A 19,764-nucleotide genomic window follows, 5' to 3' on the forward strand; every position below is an offset into this window, starting at 1 on the left:
ATCAGGTGAATTGTGTCAGGATAGGAGGACGCACACTTATCAGGTGAATTGTGTCAGGATAGGAGGACGCACACTTATCAGGTGAATTGTGTCAGGATAGGAGGATGCACACTTATCAGGTGAATTGTGTCAGGATAGGAGGACGCACACTTATCAGGTGAATTGTGTCAGGATAGGAGGACGCACACTTATCAGGTGAATTGTGTCAGGATAGGAGGACACACACTTATCAGGTGAATTGTGTCAGGATAGGAGGACGCACACTTATCAGGTGAATTGTGTCAGGATAGGAGGATGCACACTTATCAGGTGAATTGTGTCAGGATAGGAGGACGCACACTTATCAGGTGAATTGTGTCAGGATAGGAGGACGCACACTTATCAGGTGAATTGTGTCAGGATAGGAGGACGCACACTTATCAGGTGAATTGTGTCAGGATAGGAGGACGCACACTTATCAGGTGAATTGTGTCAGGATAGGAGGATGCACACTTATCAGGTGAATTGTGTCAGGATAGGAGGATGCACACTTATCAGGTGAATTGTGTCAGGATAGGAGGATGCACACTTATCAGGTGAATTGTGTCAGGATAGGAGGACGCACACTTATCAGGTGAATTGTGTCAGGATAGGAGGACGCACACTTATCAGGTGAATTGTGTCAGGATAGGAGGACGCACACTTATCAGGTGAATTGTGTCAGGATAGGAGGACGCACACTTATCAGGTGAATTGTGTCAGGATAGGAGGACACACACTTATCAGGTGAATTGTGTCAGGATAGGAGGACGCACACTTATCAGGTGAATTGTGTCAGGATAGGAGGACGCACACTTATCAGGTGAATTGTGTCAGGATAGGAGGATGCACACTTATCAGGTGAATTGTGTCAGGATAGGAGGACGCACACTTATCAGGTGAATTGTGTCAGGATAGGAGGACGCACACTTATCAGGTGAATTGTGTCAGGATAGGAGGACACACACTTATCAGGTGAATTGTGTCAGGATAGGAGGACGCACACTTATCAGGTGAATTGTGTCAGGATAGGAGGATGCACACTTATCAGGTGAATTGTGTCAGGATAGGAGGACGCACACTTATCAGGTGAATTGTGTCAGGATAGGAGGACGCACACTTATCAGGTGAATTGTGTCAGGATAGGAGGACGCACACTTATCAGGTGAATTGTGTCAGGATAGGAGGACGCACACTTATCAGGTGAATTGTGTCAGGATAGGAGGATGCACACTTATCAGGTGAATTGTGTCAGGATAGGAGGATGCACACTTATCAGGTGAATTGTGTCAGGATAGGAGGATGCACACTTATCAGGTGAATTGTGTCAGGATAGGAGGACGCACACTTATCAGGTGAATTGTGTCAGGATAGGAGGACGCACACTTATCAGGTCACGTGTGTCAGGATAGGAGGACACATAATTGCACCAAAATGATCAACTTGCCACATCTTTTGATGCAAAATGCTGACATCAACAAATAAAAGCCACTAGGTAGAGTATTACACATTAATATCATGGGATCTGTTTAGAATGGATAATGTGAAGGATCCAAGCAGACACTGGAAATCTTAATGGAAACCTCTAAATTGTGGCAGCTCTGCAGTAATAGAAAAAATGTATAACAGAAATACCACTTTAAATACATTTCTAAAGGCCTAGAATTAGAAAGTCACTCGTTTTTCACTAGGACATGAATTATTATGGAATGAATTGGCGGCCATATTGTTACACCGCAGAATGGTGACCGTGCCGGGGCCAGTGAGCATGTGCAGTAGGGCTGTGCTGCTGTGACCTGGAGATGTGTGGTGCAGGTACCGCCACCTCACCGCTGCACATGCCCACTTGCCCCGGACCGATCACCTTCTGTCAGGGTGACAAGGCAGCGGTAATTTAATCCCATAGTGATGAACTTTCTGAAGAAAATTAATGTGATTTACTATCAGTATTTAGGAAATGAATTATTCTAGCCCTTTTTTTCATTCCTTGAGTACGTCTTTAACCACTGAATGTTGGTGTGAACAGGGCCGACATATCTACGTTTAATACTCAGTTTTTTTCCAATTCATTAAAGAGAAAAACTGAAGTCAATCACTAGCAGCGCGGGCACCAGCAGCGATCACATCAGTCAGGTTTCTGTTAGCCAGGCACAGTTTCCCAACCGAATAATTAAATATTTCCTTTAGCCCCCCAAATTTTTCCGTTCATCATAAATCTGCTGTCACATTACTATGGTATGGACAGATTTACAAGTGTACTATACACCTCTAACCTCATATTGAATCACAGCATACAATATAACAGGACGTATTTTAATTTCTTAAAAATAGCAAGAGATAAAAAAAAGTCTACAACAAAAACCGCAGCCGAATTTAATTGATTCTGAAACTTAAGCGCGCACTGCCACAACCAAGATGGCCGCCCACACGGACACTGCTGGCCATCCCACACATAGCTCCGCCCCATTCTTCTGCTCTCTATCACCTGGTGGCCTTAGACCGAAGGCGGGGAATGCAACGCCCACCCGATGACGTCACCATGACGTCGGGAACGCTAGCTGAGAACGGCAGGTACTTCAGAGGACGCCATGTTGTGAGAGGAAGTGAAAATCAGTATGTGAGTGAGTGTGACTGGAGAGGAGCTGCGCTGGAGCGGTACGCGTTCGCCCGCTACCGGACAACCGACAACGGAGCCAGCAGTAAAGCGGGCGCCCAGCTGAGAGAGCCGGCTCCTTTTGTCCCCTCTTTGAAAGCTGTACGGGAAATCCCAGGGCACACCGCTGCCCGTCCTGCGCCGGGGAAGATGCCACTGGCGCAGCTGGCAGACCCGTGGCAGAAGCTGCCGGTGCAGAAAGTGGAGAGCGAGGTGAGCAGGGAAGGAGAGGGCGGAGGCGCGGGCATGTTGTGTCTTGTCAGCTGCGGCAGGAAGTGAGCGGGGAAACAAAGTGACGGATCCGGAGAAGTTTGTACCGGGCGGCGCGGCGGCCACTTACTATATATGGTGATCACTGCACCGGGGACTGTGCCCCGACCGGCGACTGCACCGGGGACCGTGCCCCGACCGGCGACTGCACCGGGGACCGTGCCCCGACCGGCGACTGCACCGGGGACCGTGCCCCGACCGGCGACTGCACCGGGGACCGTGCCCCGACCGGTGACTGCGCCTGGGACTGCGCCCCGACCGGCGACTGCGCCTGGGACTGCGCCCCGACCGGCGACTGCGCCCCGATTGGCGACTGCACCGGGGACCGTGCCCCGACCGGTGACTGCACCGGGGACTGCACCCCGGCCGGCGACTGCACCGGAGACTGCGCCCCGACCGGGGACTGCATCGGGGACTGCGCCCCGACCGGGGACTGCGCCCCGACCGGTGACTGCACCCCGACCGGTGACTGCGCCCGACCGACGACTGCGCCCCGATTGGCGACTGCACCGGGGACTGCGCCCCGACCGGGGGCTGCACCGGGGACCGCGCCCCGACCGGCGACTGCACAGCGGCATGGGCTGGACTTGACATGTTGCTTGAATGTGGCTGGCTAATTGACTACACAGGACTGTGCCCAGCTAGTGACTGCATAGGGCTGTGCCTGCAGCAGGGCAAAGGTGACAGCAGATGATGGTGTGACACTTGTCAGGAAGCAGGTGACAGTTAAGGAGGAGTTCACACAGCGTTTCCCTCAATTACATGTCTAAGTGACTGATCAATGGAACAATCTAAGAGGGGAAGAAGTTATACAAATGAGTGATGGTCATCATCCCTGTGATCAGAATCACCACCGCCTCCCATCCCTGGGATCGTATCGAAGAAACTTCATTGATCAACCCGGTGATTGATCGTCGTGGGTCACAGTGCAGTAGAAATCACTACGGTATATGTCAGCCACCTCCTATTTATAGTATTACATTCATTCATGCATATGATTGCGAACTTGGAGCAGGAGGCACATGACGAATCACCGTGGGCTGACTAATATGGTAGTGCAGCCTACAGAAATGACAGGAGGATCTAGGTGGCTGGTAGCCCTGGCGATCCATTGTGTCCATCGGCTGCTTTCCATATGTGCTGTGTGATGTATATACTATGTATATATGCTGAGCGGACGCCACCTTTTACACATGCAGATGAACTCTCCTTAACGAGCGCCGATCAGCAGTGTCAGAAGATGATCAATAATAGTTTCATATCCTTTTTTTTCACTTAGTGATTGAGGGCTTTGTACAACTGATCACTGTGGATCCATCACTCCCATACGGTGTACACTGTTGTCAGAAGCCTGTTCTCTCTCTACTGACAACGATCATTTTTATTCCCGCAGAGAAGATGCAATCAATGTGTGAACGACCATTCAGCCGATCATTACTTTGGTCAGGACAATAGTGTTCCCCCTTTACAAATGCATATGGGATTAATATACGGGTTTAAGGCAAATCTACATCACTATGGGGTTAAGTAAGGTTTCTTTGTCACTCAATAGACACAATACTACTACTTTACCACAGGCTGGGCAATTCTATATAATAATTAATCCTTCTGTATAGTAGTGCAGGTGACCAGATCGTAGGCGCACCCCGCATGTGCAGAATTGTCTGTAGGATTTTTTTGGCACAGATGTTGTATGTGAGCGGTTCTTTGTTAGGCGGACTGATCTGGCGGTGACCCCAGTTCTGATGTCCTTTTCAACCTCTAAACCTGGCCGAGTAATTGGGCATTAGAAGGCTATGGAGAAGAGCCAGAAAGCAAATTCCCTGCTGCTGTCATCTCACTGTGTGCTCATCTGTAACTTGAGGACCATTAATAGCATTCATCTCCCCTAAAACAAGTCAGTCTGGCAGGGAGAGGCAGTGGATTATTTATGAGGTTGGAGACCTCTAGGCTCTTACATTTCTCTTCTCCTGTTTCTGGAGGATGAGGGGCAAGTTGCTGCAGTGAGGTGTTTGGCCCCCTTTGTTCTCATTTTCTCCACCAGACAAGAGGTTTGAATCACAGTTCATCTTCTCAGCAAGTGTCAAAAATGTAGCAACATGCCGCTTCCTGAATTAGAAGGATTTGCTCCTCTATGGCAGCAGGGTGCGGCTGCAGGGGAGTCTAGTAGTGACATCGCAACGTTACTCAGATTCTCCTCTGATCTTGCAACATCATCTGTGGGTGGTAATGAGTGTGCAGGAAAGATGAAGAGTATCCAGGATGTTTGGTGGTGCCTGCCAGTGTAACGCAAGCATGGGGCTGTGTGCACAGTGAAATCTGCTCCCGGGAGATCATCCTGAATTTTTGCTAATTGCTATGTAATCTGAGTGACACATGCGATACCATGCCATTAGCAGCTTGTCAGACATATCTGCACAGGATTCTGTCAACAAAATGAAATCAGAAAAAATTATATATTTTTCCAAAAAGGTTATTAATCAATTTAAATTATTTGCATAAAGGCAATAAAGTGGAGAGTTTTATAACGACCTGTAGTATTAACCCCTTCATGACCTTGGGATTTTCCATTTTTACGTGTTCGTTTTTCTCTCCCCTCCTTCCCAGATCCATAACTAATTTTTTTTTCCGTCAATTTGGCCATGTGAGGGCTATTTTTTTTGCGGGACGAGTTGTACTTTTGAACGACATCATTGGTTTTACCATGTCGTGTACTAGAAAAAGGGAAAAAAAATTCCAAGTGCGGTGAAATTGCAAAAAAGTGCAGTCCAACACTTGTGTTTTGTTTGGCTTTTTGCTAGGTTCACTAAATGCTAAAACTGACCTACTATTATGATTCTTCAGGTCAGTACAAGTTCACAGACACCTAACATGACTAGGTTATTTTTTATCTAAGTGGTGAAAAAAAAAGAATTGCGCCATTTTCCGATACTCGTAGCATCTCAATTTTTCATGATCTGGGGTTGGTTGAGGGCTTATTTTTTGCGTGCCAAGCTGGCGTTTTTAATGATACCATTTCGGTGTAGATACGTTTTTTTGATCACCCGTTATTGCATTTTAATGCAATGTTGCGGCGACCCAAAAAACATAATTCTGGCGTTTTGATTTTTTTTTTTCTCGTTACGCAGTTTAGCGATCAGGGTAATGCTTTTTTTTTTTTTTTTTTTTTTTTTTTTTAATTCGGGCGATTCTGAACGCGGCGGTACCAAATGTGTAGGTTTGATTATTATTTTTTTTTTTAATTGATTTATTTTGAATGGGGCGAAAGGGGGGGGTGATTTAAACTTTTTATATTTTTTTTTTTTATTTTCTCACATTTTTTTTTTTTTTTTATACTATTGCCATGCTTCAATAGCCTCCATGGTAGGCTGGAAGCTGGCACACCACGATCGGCTCTGCTACATAGCAGCGATCTGATGTTCGCTGCTATGTAGCAGAAATGCAGGTGTGCTATGAGCGCCGACCACAGGGTGGCGCTCACAGCTGCCCGGGGATCAGTAACCATAGAGGTCTCAAGGACCTCTATGGTTACTATTCAGAAGCATTGCCGACCTCCGATCATGTGACAGGGGTCGGCAATGCGCTCATTTCCGGCCGCCCGGCAGGAAGCGCCGGTTAAATGCCGCTGTCAGCATTTAACTAGTTAATAGCGGCGGGTGAATCGCGATTTCACCCGCCGCTATTGCGGGCACATGTCAGCTGTTCAAAACAGCTGACATGTCCCGGCTTTGATGTGGAGCCCTGCATCAAAGCGGGGGTTCTGACCTCGGACGTACTATCCCGTCCGAGGTCAGAAAGGGGTTAAAAAAATCTACTAGAGCCTTAAATAGCTTTAAGTGTGTGTATGTCCTGCATAGGATAATTTGATTTTTCAAGTTTTAAACGTTTTCTTTTGAATATCTTCGATGCTAATATGACATATATGGTTTTGTTCAGAATACAATTTTGCTTTCTCTCCCTGTAATATTTTTAGCTTTTGAAGCAGTTTTGCCTGAAATTATTGCAACAATATGGGAATTGAAAGCACAACTAAATATTGTACAGCTTCAGATCCAAAATTAGCCAATCACAGATGAGGTTCTTGTGACCAATCATAACCTGGATATGGCAGCCAATTACATTGCATCACATCTGCTGCTTTGTTTTATCTGTTGGTCTATCTTGTGACTCATACTGTAAAGTTTTATGATGGGAGGCTTCAGATTTTTGTCAGCGGAGGATCGTGTGCGAGTTGTGGTGCTACATGAAGAGGGTTATACTGGCCCCCAGATCGCAAGGAAGGTCAGCTGTAATCGGAGTACAGTTGTAAGAATTTTGCAGAAACATAAGCAGCCTGGAATTACCCAGGACAGGCCCAGATCTGGTCAGCCCAGAAAGTCAACTAAAAGGGAGGATAGAGTACTGATTAGAACATCCCTTGCCAATCGAAAGCTCACCTCTCCTCGGCTTCTGCGAGAATGGCAAGAAAAGTGCAATATTGAGGTAGCAACATCAACTATTAGGAAGAGATGTTTGGAAGCAGGATTGAGAGGGTGCAAGGCCCGAAAGAAGCCATTGATCACAGCCATACAAAGACAAAGGCGAAAACTGTGGGCATTGAAATATTTAAAAAGGAGGAGTGGGAAAAAGTGCTATTTAGTGATGAAAGCACTTTTTGCATTTTAGGAAATGATGGCAAGTCTTATGTGAGAAGGTTCCCACATGAAGAGTACAAGCCAGAGTGTTTAAGCTTCTCTGTGAAACATGTAATGAAAGTAATGGTCTGGGGCTGTATGGCAGCCAATGGTGTTGGAAGAACAAGGTTGCTACTATTTACTGGCCAGCTCAGTCCCCGGACCTCAATCCAATTGAAAATTTGTGGCACAAGGTATCATTAGAGATATCTAGGAAACAGCCAAGGACCAAGAGTGAGTTGATTGAGGCTCTGATACAGGCCTGGAACCACATCATCACTTGTGAACATCTGCAGAAGCTTGTTCACTCAATGCCACAGAGATGCAAGCTGGTGCTCAAGAGCAAAGGCTGGCCAACAAAGTATTAGACGCTAAAGATGCACTCAAAAGGCCCTTTTCAGGACTCTGAATTAAATACCTTGTAGATTGTGAGCCTTCGCGGGCAGGGTCCTCTCTCCTCCTGTACCAGTTATGACTTGTACTGTTTAAGATTATTGCACTTGTTTTTATTATGTATACCCCTCCTCACATGTAAAGCGCCATGGAATAAATGGCATAATAATAATAATAATATTATTTATATAGCGCCAACATATTCCGCAGCGCTTTACAACTTATAGAGGGGACTTGTACAGACAATAGACATTACAGCATAAAAGAAATCACAGTTCAAAACGGAACCAGGAGGAATGAGGGCCCTGCTCGCAAGCTTACAAACTATGAGGAAAAGGGGAGACACGAGAGGTGGATGGTAACAATTGCTTTAGTTATTTGGACCAGCCATAGTGTAAGGCTCGGGTGTTCATGTAAAGCTGCATGAACCAGTTAACAGCCTAAGTATGTAGCAGTACAGACACAGAGGCTATTGACTGCATAAAGTGTATGAAAACATGATGCGAGGAACCTTTTTTTTTTTTTTTTTTTTTTTTTTTTTATTTATTTTTATTAGGCCACACAGGGATAGTTAGGTTAATGCGTTGAGGCGGTAGGCCAGTCTGAACAAATGCGTTTTTAGGGCACGCTTAAAACTGTGGGGATTAATTGTATTAACCTAGGTAGTGCATTCCAAAGAATCGGCGCAGCACGTGTAAAGTCTTGGAGACGGGAATGGGAGGTTCTGATTATTGAGGATGCTAACCTGAGGTCATTAGCGGAGCGGAGGGCACGGGTAGGGTGGTAGACTGAGACCAGAGAGGAGATGTAGGGTGGTGCTGAGCCATGGAGTGCTTTGTGGATGAGGGTAGTAGTTTTGTACTGGATTCTGGAGTGGATGGGTAGCCAGTGTAATGACTGGCACAAGGTAGAGGCATCGGTGTAACGGTTGGTGAGGAATATGATCCTGGCTGTAGCATTCAGGACAGATTGGAGCGGGGAGAGTTTGGTAAGAGGGAGGCCGATTAGTAGAGAGTTACAATAGTCCAGACGAGAATGAATAAGTGAGACAGTAAGAGTTTTTGCAGAGTCGAAAGTAAGAAAAGAGCGAATTCTAGAAATATTTTTGAGATGCAGATAAGAAAAGCGAGCCAGTGATCGGATGTATATGTATGTTCATTCAGACCAAAAGTTTGGACATACCTTCTCACTTAAAGACTTTTCTGTATTTTCATGACTATGAAAATTGTACATTCACACTGAAGGCATCAAAACTATGAATTAACACATGTGGAATTATATGTATTATATGTATGTACTGTATACTTAACAAAGTGTGAAACAACTGAAAATATGTCTTATATTCTTGCTTCTTCAAAGTAGCCACCTTTTGCTTTGATGACTGCTTGCACACTCTTGGCATTCTCTTGATGAGCTTCAAGAGGTAGTCACCGGGAATGGTCTTCCAACAATCTTGAAAGAGTTCCCAGAGATGCTTAGCACTTGTTGGCCCTTTTTGCCTTCACTCTGCGGTCCAGCTCACCCCAAACCATCTCGATTGGGTTCAGGTCTGGTGACTTTGGAGGCCAGGTCATCTGGCGTAGCACCCCATCACTCTCCTTCTTGGTCAAATAGCCCTTACACAGCCTGGAGGTGTGTTTGGGGTCATTGTCCTGTTGAAAAATAAATGATGGTCCAACTAAACGCAAACCGGATGGAATAGCATGCCGCTGCAAGATGCTGGGATAGCCATGCTGGTTCAGTATGCCTTCAATTTTGAATAAATCCCCTACAGTGTTACCAGCAAAGCACCCCCACACCACCTCCTCCATGCTTCACGGTGGGAACCAGGCATGTAGAGTCCATCTGTTCACTTTTTCTGCGTCGCACAAAGACACGGTGGTTAAAACCAAAGATCTCAGATTTGGACTCATCAGACGAAAGCACAGATTTCCACTGGTCTAATGTCCATTCCTTGTGTTCTTTAGCCCAAACAAGTCTCTTCTGCTTGTTGCCTGTCCTTAGCAGTGGTTTCCTAGCAGCTATTTTACCATGAAGGCCTGCTGCACAAAGTCTCCTCTTAACAGTTGTTGTAGAGATGTGTCTGTTGCTAGAACTCTGTGTGGCATTGACCTGGTCTCTAATCTGAGCTGCTGTAAACCTGCGATTTCTGAGGCAGGTGACTCGGATAAACTTATCCTCAGAAGCAGAGGTGACTCTTGGTCTTCCTTTCCTGGGGAGGTCCTCATGTGAGCCATTTTTTTTTTTTTTTTTGTAGCACTGGATGGTTTTTGCCACTGCACTTGGGGACACTTTAAAAGTTTTCCCAATTTTTCAGATGGACTGACTGACCTTCATTTCTTAAAGTAATGATGGCCACTCGTTTTTCTTTACTTGGCTGCTTTTTTCTTGCCATAATACAAATTCTAACAGTCTATTCAGTAGGACTATTAGCTGTGTATCTACCAGACTTCTGCACAACACAACTGATGGTCCCAACGCCATTTATAAGGCAAGAAATCCCACTTATTAAACCTGACAGGGCACACCTGTGAAGTAAAATCCATTTCCGGTGACTACCTCTTGAAGCTCATCAAGAGAATGCCAAGAGTGTGCAAAGCAGTCATCAAAGCAAAAGGTGGCTACTTTGAAGAACCTAGAATATAAGACATATTTTCAGTTGTTTCACACTTTTTTGTTAAGTATATAATTCCACATGTGTTAATCCATAGTTTTGATGCCTTCAGTGTGAATTTACAATTTTCAGTCATGAAAATACAGAAAAATCATTAAATGAGAAGGTGTCTCCAAACTTTTGGTCTGTACTGTAAATAAAACTAAATGGAATATAGCCATTTAGTGAATATTATCATGAACAGAAATCGTTAACAGCTTTTGGAAAAGGAATTCATTTTGGCTTGCCTGCCTTATTGGATAACTATGGCACAGTGCAGCAAATCTTGTGAAAACTGATCAACTGCCTTGACAGGGACTTCTGTGGGCATAATTATAATTAAACTCATGCAGCACTGCGTAGATTAGATCATTAGCATCAAATTTGTGGCGGTCCAATAGCCAGCAATCTCCACAGCTCAGCTGATTTTAGGATATGTCATCAATAGTTTTGATGCCTTCAGTGTGAATGTACTATTTTCATAGTAATGAAAATACAGAAAAATCTTTAAAGAGGTGTCCAAACTTTTGGTCTGTGCTATGTATGTATAAGCCAACCCCCCCCCCCTCCTAATTTTGCAACCAATAACTGGGAAAACTTATTGACTCGAGTATAAGCCTAGGGTGGAAAATGCAGCAGCTACCGGTAAATGTCAAAAATAAAAATAGATACCAGTAAAAGTAATATTGAGACATCAGTAGGTTACCGTAAATGTTTTTGAATATCCATATTGAATCAGGAGCCCCATACAGTTCATGATGGGCCCCATAAGATGCTCCATATTTAAAATATGCCCCCATATAATGCTGCACAAAAGCCAATTATGGCTCCATATTAAAATGTGGCACATATAATGCTCCATACAGTTCATTATGGCCCCATAGATGCTCTATATAACAATGTGCCACATATAATGCTGCTGCAATAAAAGACACTCGCCTCTCGTCGCTGCTCTTCAGCGTCTCGTCTCTCCGCACTGATTGTTCATGTCAGGGGGCGCGATGACGTTTTAGTATGCAGGCCGCCCTCTGCCTGAACAGTCACTGCAGAGGATGTGGAAGACGGAGCAGCGGTGGAACGAGGAAAGGTGAGTATGTAATACTCACCTGCTCACGGCACGGTCCCTAAAGCTTCTCCCGGACAGATGGTCTCCAGCGCCGGCAGCTTCTTCCTCTGTTAAGCGGTCACTGGTACCGCTCATTATAGTAATGAATATGCGGCTCCACCCCTATGGGAGTGGAGTCCATATTCATTACGTTAATCAGCGGTCACGTGGTACCGCTCAACAGGGTAAGAAGCTGCCGGAGACCATGGGACCTGCAGGGACAGGAGCAGGTGAGTATGTGACCGTCGTCGCTTACCCGACTACCCCCCCCGCCAACCAAATTGTCCCAAAAGTCAGGGGTCGTCTTATACGCCGGGTGTGTGTGTGTAATATATATATATATATATATATATATATATATATATATATATATATATATATATATATATATATATATATATATATATACTCACTCACTCACTCACTCACTACTTTATTAGGTACACCATGCTAGTAACGGGTTGGACCCCCTTTTGCCTTCAGAACTGCCTCAATTCTTCGTGGCATAGATTCAACAAGGTGCTGGAAGCATTCCTCAGAGATTTTGGTCCATATTGACATGATGGCATCACACAGTTGCCGCAGATTTGTCGGCTGCACATCCCAAAGATGCTCCATACAAGGCAGGATGGATCCATGCTTTCATGTTGTTTACGCCAAATTCTGACCCTACCATCCGAATGTCGCAGCAGAAATCGAGACTCATCAGACCAAGCAACGTTTTTCCAATCTTCTACTGTCCAATTTCGATGAGCTTGTACAAATTGTAGCCTCAGTTTCCTGTTCTTAGCTGAAAGGAGTGGTACCTGGTGTGGTCTTCTGCTGCTGTAGCCCATCTGCCTCAAAGTTCGACGCACTGTGCGTTCAGAGATGCTCTTAGGCCTACCTTGGTTGTAATGGGTGGCGATTTGAGTCACTGTTGCCTTTCTATCAGCTCGAACCAGTCTGCCCATTCTCCTCTGACCTCTGGCATCAACAAGGCATTTCCGCCCACAGAACTGCCGCTCACTGGATTTTTTTTCTTTTTCGGACCATTCTCTGTAAACCCTAGAGATGGTTGTGCGTGAAAATCCCAGTAGATCAGCAGTTTCTGAAATACTCAGACCAGCCCTTCTGGCACCAACAACCATGCCACGTTCAAAGGCACTCAAATCACCTTTCTTCCCCATACTGATGCTCGGTTTGAACTGCAGGAGATTGTCTTGACCATGTCTACATGCCTAAATGCACTGAGTTGCCGCCATGTGATTGGCTGATTAGAAATTAAGTGTTAACAAGAAGTTGGACAGGTGTACCTAATAAAGTGGCCAGTGGGTGTGTGTGTGTGTGTGTATATATATATATATATATAACACACACACACACACACACACACACACACACACACACACACACACACACACACACACACACACACACACACACACACTTACTTGCTTCTGTAGTCTTGGTGATTTATGTCTAAGAACTCTTGTCTAAAGAGAAAAAAAAATGTAGAGGTGCACACAAGGTAGAGCTTGATTGATAGGGATCCCATCACTTATAAAGGAAAGGCTCCTATAGCTTTACTAAGGATTAGCCCATTGGGGCAGATAGGCCTATAACAGTGATTAAAAAATGTCAAAAATCTGCAATACGTACGTCGCCTGCAAACTTTGTGAGTTTTGCCTTTCAAAAGAGCATGTCAGGTGTGAAGCTTTTAGTCTGCGCTATAAGGCTACATTCACACATTCAGTATCTGTAAGCCTAAATCAGGATTGGAACAATCAGAGGAAAAGTATAGTAGAAACACGTCACCACTTCTCTGTTTTCTTACTCCTAGTTTTGGCTTACAAACACTAATTGTGTGAACATGGCCTAAAAGCTTTTGAGTCATAATGACAGAATTTAGTCTTACAAAAATTGAAAAACTGATGACGGGTGAAAGTTGGCATGTACTTGTCTTGGCCACAGTATAAGGCTACAAACATACATCAAATTAATACTAGAACTGCTACCTATGTAACTTGTCTCCCATAAGTGCCCCAAACCCTTTCTCGGGCATGTCACATTGGAGGTGATAAAACACTTATCCAACACAATCTTGACTATAAACTGGTCAGACCTGTTTTTTAACTGTTCAGCAGACATTGTACAGCTTAGCCAAAAATATGTACCGTAGTTTTTTGTTGTTTTTTTTTACACTAATGGGAATGGCATGTCTTCACTTTGTTGCTTACATATTTTTCATTTTATTTTTCAACAATTTACTGAAAGGGGCATGGCTGTCTCCTGGTTATTCTCTGCCACGTATATAGAACACTATACAGTACATTGGCATTTAGCTTCGGAGGCACTGTGTGCCCTGTTCATTAAGACTGCTGTTGTGCATGCTAGTTTTAGGACTTATGCATACGTGGTTTTGCTGCGTTTTTTTTGTGCGCTTTTCTAGTGGAGAAAAAAAAAGTTGCACGCTCCTGAAATCTGTGCGCATACCCTTAATGATCAGTAGTAATGAGGTGAAATGTGCCTAATTTCTTTAAAGGAAATCTGTTACCAGGTGTTTCCTATGTAATCTGGGAGCAGCATGATGTAAGGGCAGTAACCCTAATTACAGAGATGTGTCACTTATTGTGCCGTGTTTTTCTGTTTCAATATAATCAGTGTTTTATCAGCAGGAGATTAAGATCACAGAACTGGCCTCTTGCATCCTAGTCCAACCACCGCCAGCACTGATCAGCAGCTCTCTGTCACCATACATGGTACACAGGAAGCTGTGGTGTGGACGGGGTTATACACAGCTCAACATCTGACCTCTGCTCAATCTGCAGCAGAGAATGACTATCATAACTGCTATACCCAGTAAACTAAGTTATTCATCCCAGGAATCAGGGTCTCTGCCCCCACATCATGCTACTTTCAAACTACATAACAAAGACCTTCAGACTAATTCCCTTTGAGCGAAATGGACACATCTTACAACTGGTGTGCTTTACTGCCAGTGAGTAGCAGACACTTTCGCAGAAATCTACACCACCAAAATGACATACATTTTTATCGGTTAGATGGGCAGTTTAGCCACCCACCATCCCTTTCAATGTCCCCCTATTTTGGCAGAGCTGGCTGGGACTGGTGTAAAAATGCCAAAAGTCGCAACATTTTTTTTTTCAGCTACCTTGATTAGCGCAAAACTTTACAAAGTTTAAAGGTGTTTTATATCTGAAAACTGGGGAAGACACCTTTTGTGAAGCAGTGCCTACATGAGCCATTTTAGATAAGGTAAAATCCTTAAGGACATATGGCCTAAATAGATACGCAAGCTTTTAAATTCCGCAGTTTTGACTCTCCCCAAATCTCTGCCAGCGTCTTATTGGCGATTAGCAGGGAGCCCCAGTCCCTGACGCCATGCTACACTCCTTTTATAACATTGATTCCCAAACCAGGCAAGGATAGACTAGACTGTAAAAACTATAGACCGATTGCCCTTCTCAATTCAGATGTTAAGATATTCACAAAAATTGTAGCAATGCGTCTGAATTTATGGTTGTCGTATATGATCCACAAAGATCAAGTGGGATTTGTCCCTTTTAGACAAGGCAGTGACAACACCAGAAGGGCAGTTGATCTTATAGAAACAGTTAAAAAAAAACAAAAAAAAAACTGGGGAACCCACTCATCTCCTGAGTTTAGACGCTGAGAAGGGGTTTGATCTCACTTGGCCTTTTATTCTTAAAGGGCCACTGTCACCCCCCCCTCCAGCCGTTATAAACTAAAAGAGCCACCTTGTGCAGCAGTAATGCTGCATTCTAACAAGGTGGCTCTTTTAGTTTTAGGTTCAAGCATACCCCAAATAAAACGTTTTTATACTTAGCCACAATTCCTGTCTCTAGCCAGGTAGGCGGGTCCTCACTCCCCAGCTTGGCCAGCTCCTCTGCTGTCACTCACATCTTCCTGCGCTTTCGGCGCCGCCCCCTCAGCGCTGTTATCGTTTCAAATCCGGCGACTGCGCTGTGTACTGGTGTCCTGCGCAGACGCAGTAAGCTCTGGCCGTCTGATGTAATGGCTGATACCAGAGAACAAAAGACATCCACAGAACACCAGGATGGATCTGCTGCACAGCAAATAGCTGTAGGACCTGCGATGACGTCACTGCCATGTGATTGCCCTAATCACAAGGAAGTGACATCATCGCAGGTCCTACAGCTATTTGCTGTGCAGCAGATCCATCCTGGTGTTCTGTGGATGTCTTTTGTTCTCTGGTATCAGCCATTACATCAGACGGCCAGAGCTTACTGCGTCTGCGCAGGACACCAGTACACAGCGCAGGCGCCGGATTTGAAACGATAACAGAGCTGAGGGGGCGGCGCCGAAAGCGCAGGAAGATGTGAGTGACAGCAGAGGAGCTGGCCAAGCTGGGGAGTGAGGACCCGCCTACCTGGCTAGAGACAGGAATTGTGGCTAAGTATAAAAACGTTTTATTTGGGGTATGCTTGAACCTAAAACTAAAAGAGCCACCTTGTTAGAATGCAGCATTACTGCTGCACAAGGTGGCTCTTTTAGTTTATAACGGCTGGAGGGGGGTGACAGTGGCCCTTTAAGGCCCTTGGAACATAATGGCATAGGAGGCCCTTTTTTAAAAGCTGTAGAGGATTTATTCTCTAGTCCGTCAACTACAATATATCTTCCTCATAGCTCCTCTAAGCCAATTAAGATAAAAAATGGCACCAGACAGGGTTGCCGGCATTCCCCTCTACTTTTTGTTTTTTGCATTGAGCCTTTGGCTGCAGCCATTAGAGCATCACCAGACATTAAAGGAGTTCAGTTTAAGGGCGGAGAATTTAAATTACCGTATTTTGCGGTTTAGAAGACACACCCCAAATTTTGATGAGAAAAGTAGAAAAAAAACAACTTTTTTTTTTTTATAAAATAGTGGTGCTTCTTACAATCCAGGCATCTTATTGCTTGCCAAGGGTGGTGGCTGCGGTGAAGCGGGGTCCTAGGGTCGCTGCTGGTGTTCGGTGGTGCAAGCCGCAGGGGAGCAGGGTTGCTGCTGGAGGAGGCAAGAGTGCCTCTGGAGGTGTCCAGTGGTGCAGGGTTTCCGCCAACATTTTGTGAAAGCCCAGAGCCTCTGCACTGTTTATTATGCGGTGGACTCTGGGAAAATGGCTGCCAGGGCGGCGCATGCGCAGATAGAGTTCTTGGTGCTGAGATCTCCATCTGTGCCTGTGCCACATCGTGGCCATTTTCCTGGAGACATTGCGTAGACAGGCGCAGATGGAGATCTCAGCTTTCCTCCATCTGCGCCAAGTTAGACGATGGACCCCAGAAGAAGAATGGCGACTGCCATATGCTACCGCTCACTGCCGTACCACCACCGCACGCTGCTGTATCACCACCGCACACATGGGCAGGAAGATGTCATAGAATTCAAGGTCGGTAATGTTGGCTAATAATAAAAAAGAAAAGATGGGAGGACTAGCAGCACCTAACTTTGTTCTTTATTATTGGGCCTCACACCTCAGCTCGATCCCATTGTGGTCTTCTAAACCTGCCTATATGAAATGGATGGAGATTGAAAAATTATGGTTAGCCCCAGCTCACCTTAACTCCCTGATCTGGAATGGGGCCTACAATTCCCTGTCAATAGACCTATTGGGTCCAATGATGCACACCAAAAATATATGGAGGGTCTGCGCTAAAAAATGCAATCTGACACCAATGAATTCTGCCCTTCCTTCCTTTTCCATACGATTTTCCATGGAAGTTTAACCCACTCATTTACAGGGGTATGGACTCAAATCTGGCTTGTTTAACTTCACTGACATAATTATACAATGCTTATTCGACACTCCTATGATGAGCTGAAAACAAATTTCTCCCTACATTCTCTTACATTATTTCAAATATTAAAATTAGGCACTTTGCCTCATCATTATTCCACCGTACTACAGACCTCCATTCCTACCTCCTTCGAGAGACTGTTTAAGAATAGTTCAATAACAAGGTTTATTATCTAGTATTTCCAATATTCTACAGGCTCCAGACACAGATTCCGTAATTAGACACTCTTATATGCTCAAATGGGAGGAATACCTGGATAAAACACTGACCGTTGTAGAATGGAGAAATGTTTGGACCAGAGCAGCCAAGACTGCAACTTGTATTTCATATACAGAAAATCAGTACAAAATCCTTCATCTCTGGTACCATACGTCTACATTTTTACATAAAATGGACCCATCTATTCCTTCTCTTTGCTGGCGTTGTCCTGTCTAGAGGTCCTATAGTTCTAATTTTTTTGGGTAAGTGCTGTTTTTAAAATGGTATCACTTCTGGAGGTTTTCCAATATATAGGACCCTCAGCGTCACTTCAAACCTGGATAAGTCCCTCAAAAAAAATAAATTTTGTACATTTCCTTGAAAAATTACTGCTACATTTTTCATGTTTAAACCTCCTAAAATGCTAACAAAATAAAATAACATTTTACTTGTGGTGCTGATATAAAGCAGACATGTGGGAGATGTTTATTAATGTTTTTCTATGGTATGACTATCTGGATTAAAGGGATATCATTCAAAGTTTGAAAGTTGAGATATATTATTATAATAATAATAATAATAATAATATTATCCCGGTCACGAAGTGGTTGAGAGGTTGTCCAAGTACTGGACATCTTCTTTAATTTTAGTTTCAGTGGCAGTGATTCTTGTCATTTACATGCAATGATTATGACTGTTCTGAATAGTCAGATTCCCTGCAGAATTGGACCACGTGCGCTGTCCTGTAAGCTCTGCTTGCTGTGGTGCTGAAGGTGTGAGCAGTGCCCCACTGTGATCCATAATCTCCAAGGTTGTATGGAGCTGGGATGCAGTCATGGGCATGGAAGAAGTTGTGGCTCTCAGCTGCTGGCCAGAGATCTGTGTAGCTTGTTTGACAGTCTTCCTGTTTATGTCTAAGAGTGAAAAGCAAATGCATTAAAGGGAACCTGTCACCACGTTTTTGGAAGATGGGATAAAAATAGCGTTAAATAGGGGCAGAGGTGGGCGTTACATTAGTGTGTGTGTTATGCGTTTATTACCCACCTAAGTTGCCGAAATAACTTTGCAAAGTCTCCGTTTTCGCCTGTCAATCAGGCTGGTCAGGTCGCATGGGCGTTGTCTTCCCCCAGATTTGGCGTAGTTTTCCGTTGGTGGCGTAGTGGTGTGCGCATGCCCAAGGTCCGGAATCCTCTTCCAGGGGATTTAAAATAGCGCGGTGTTCGTTATTGCATTGGTGATCGGTGGGCGCGGCCATCTTCCTTTGGCCGCGCGTGCGCAGAAGCGGCGCTCTGCTGGCCGCGGCTTCAGGAAAATGGCCGCCGCGATATCCATCTGCGCACGCGCGGCATCCCGCGGCCATTTTCCTGAAGCCGCGGCCAGCAGAGCGCCGCTTCTGCGCACGCGCGGCCAAAGGAAGATGGCCGCGCCCACCGATCACCAATGCAATAACGAACACCGCGCTATTTTAAATCCCCTGGAAGAGGATTCCGGACTTTGGGCATGCGCACACCACTACGCCACCAACGGAAAACTACGCCAAATCTGGGTGAAGACACCACGCCCATGTGACCTGACCAGCCTGATTGACAGGCGAAAACGGAGACTTTGCAAAGTTATTTCGGCAACTTAGGTGGGTAATAAACGCATAACACACACACTAATGTAACGCCCACCTCTGCCCCTATTTAACGCTATTTTTATCCCATCTTCCAAAAACGTGGTGACAGGTTCCCTTTAAAAAAGACCTGCTGCTGCATTACTGTGTATAGTAGACTGGATGTGTAGTGAATTACTTACAGTTTAGTTTTTGTTTTTCACTGAATTTTAATTACATTTTCCAAATAATTTACAGAATACATAAACTTTAGGAAGGTAGCATACAATATGTAACTGTATAACTTGTCAATCTGCCATCGATAAAGAATGGACTCAGCACTGAAGAATCCACATCTTGTAATCCTATTTAGACACAGACAAGACC

The 19,764-nt window shown here is 44.8% G+C and overlaps 1 protein-coding gene across 1 annotated transcript in view; it reads left to right on the forward strand.

Moving 5' to 3' along the window:
• The first annotated feature begins 2,572 nt into the window (after window positions 1-2,572).
• Window positions 2,573-19,764, forward strand: part of RPS6KA3 (ribosomal protein S6 kinase A3) — a 175,671-nt gene continuing 158,479 nt past the window's right edge. Inside the window, exon 1 of the mRNA XM_077294621.1 lies at window positions 2,573-2,884. Within this exon, the coding sequence (XP_077150736.1) occupies window positions 2,822-2,884 (63 nt within the window). The 5' untranslated portion in view covers window positions 2,573-2,821. The remainder of the gene's footprint in view (window positions 2,885-19,764) is intronic.

The sequence above is a fragment of the Ranitomeya variabilis genome, chromosome 3, assembly GCF_051348905.1.
Source record: "Ranitomeya variabilis isolate aRanVar5 chromosome 3, aRanVar5.hap1, whole genome shotgun sequence".
NCBI classification, from domain to species: domain Eukaryota; kingdom Metazoa; phylum Chordata; class Amphibia; order Anura; family Dendrobatidae; genus Ranitomeya; species Ranitomeya variabilis.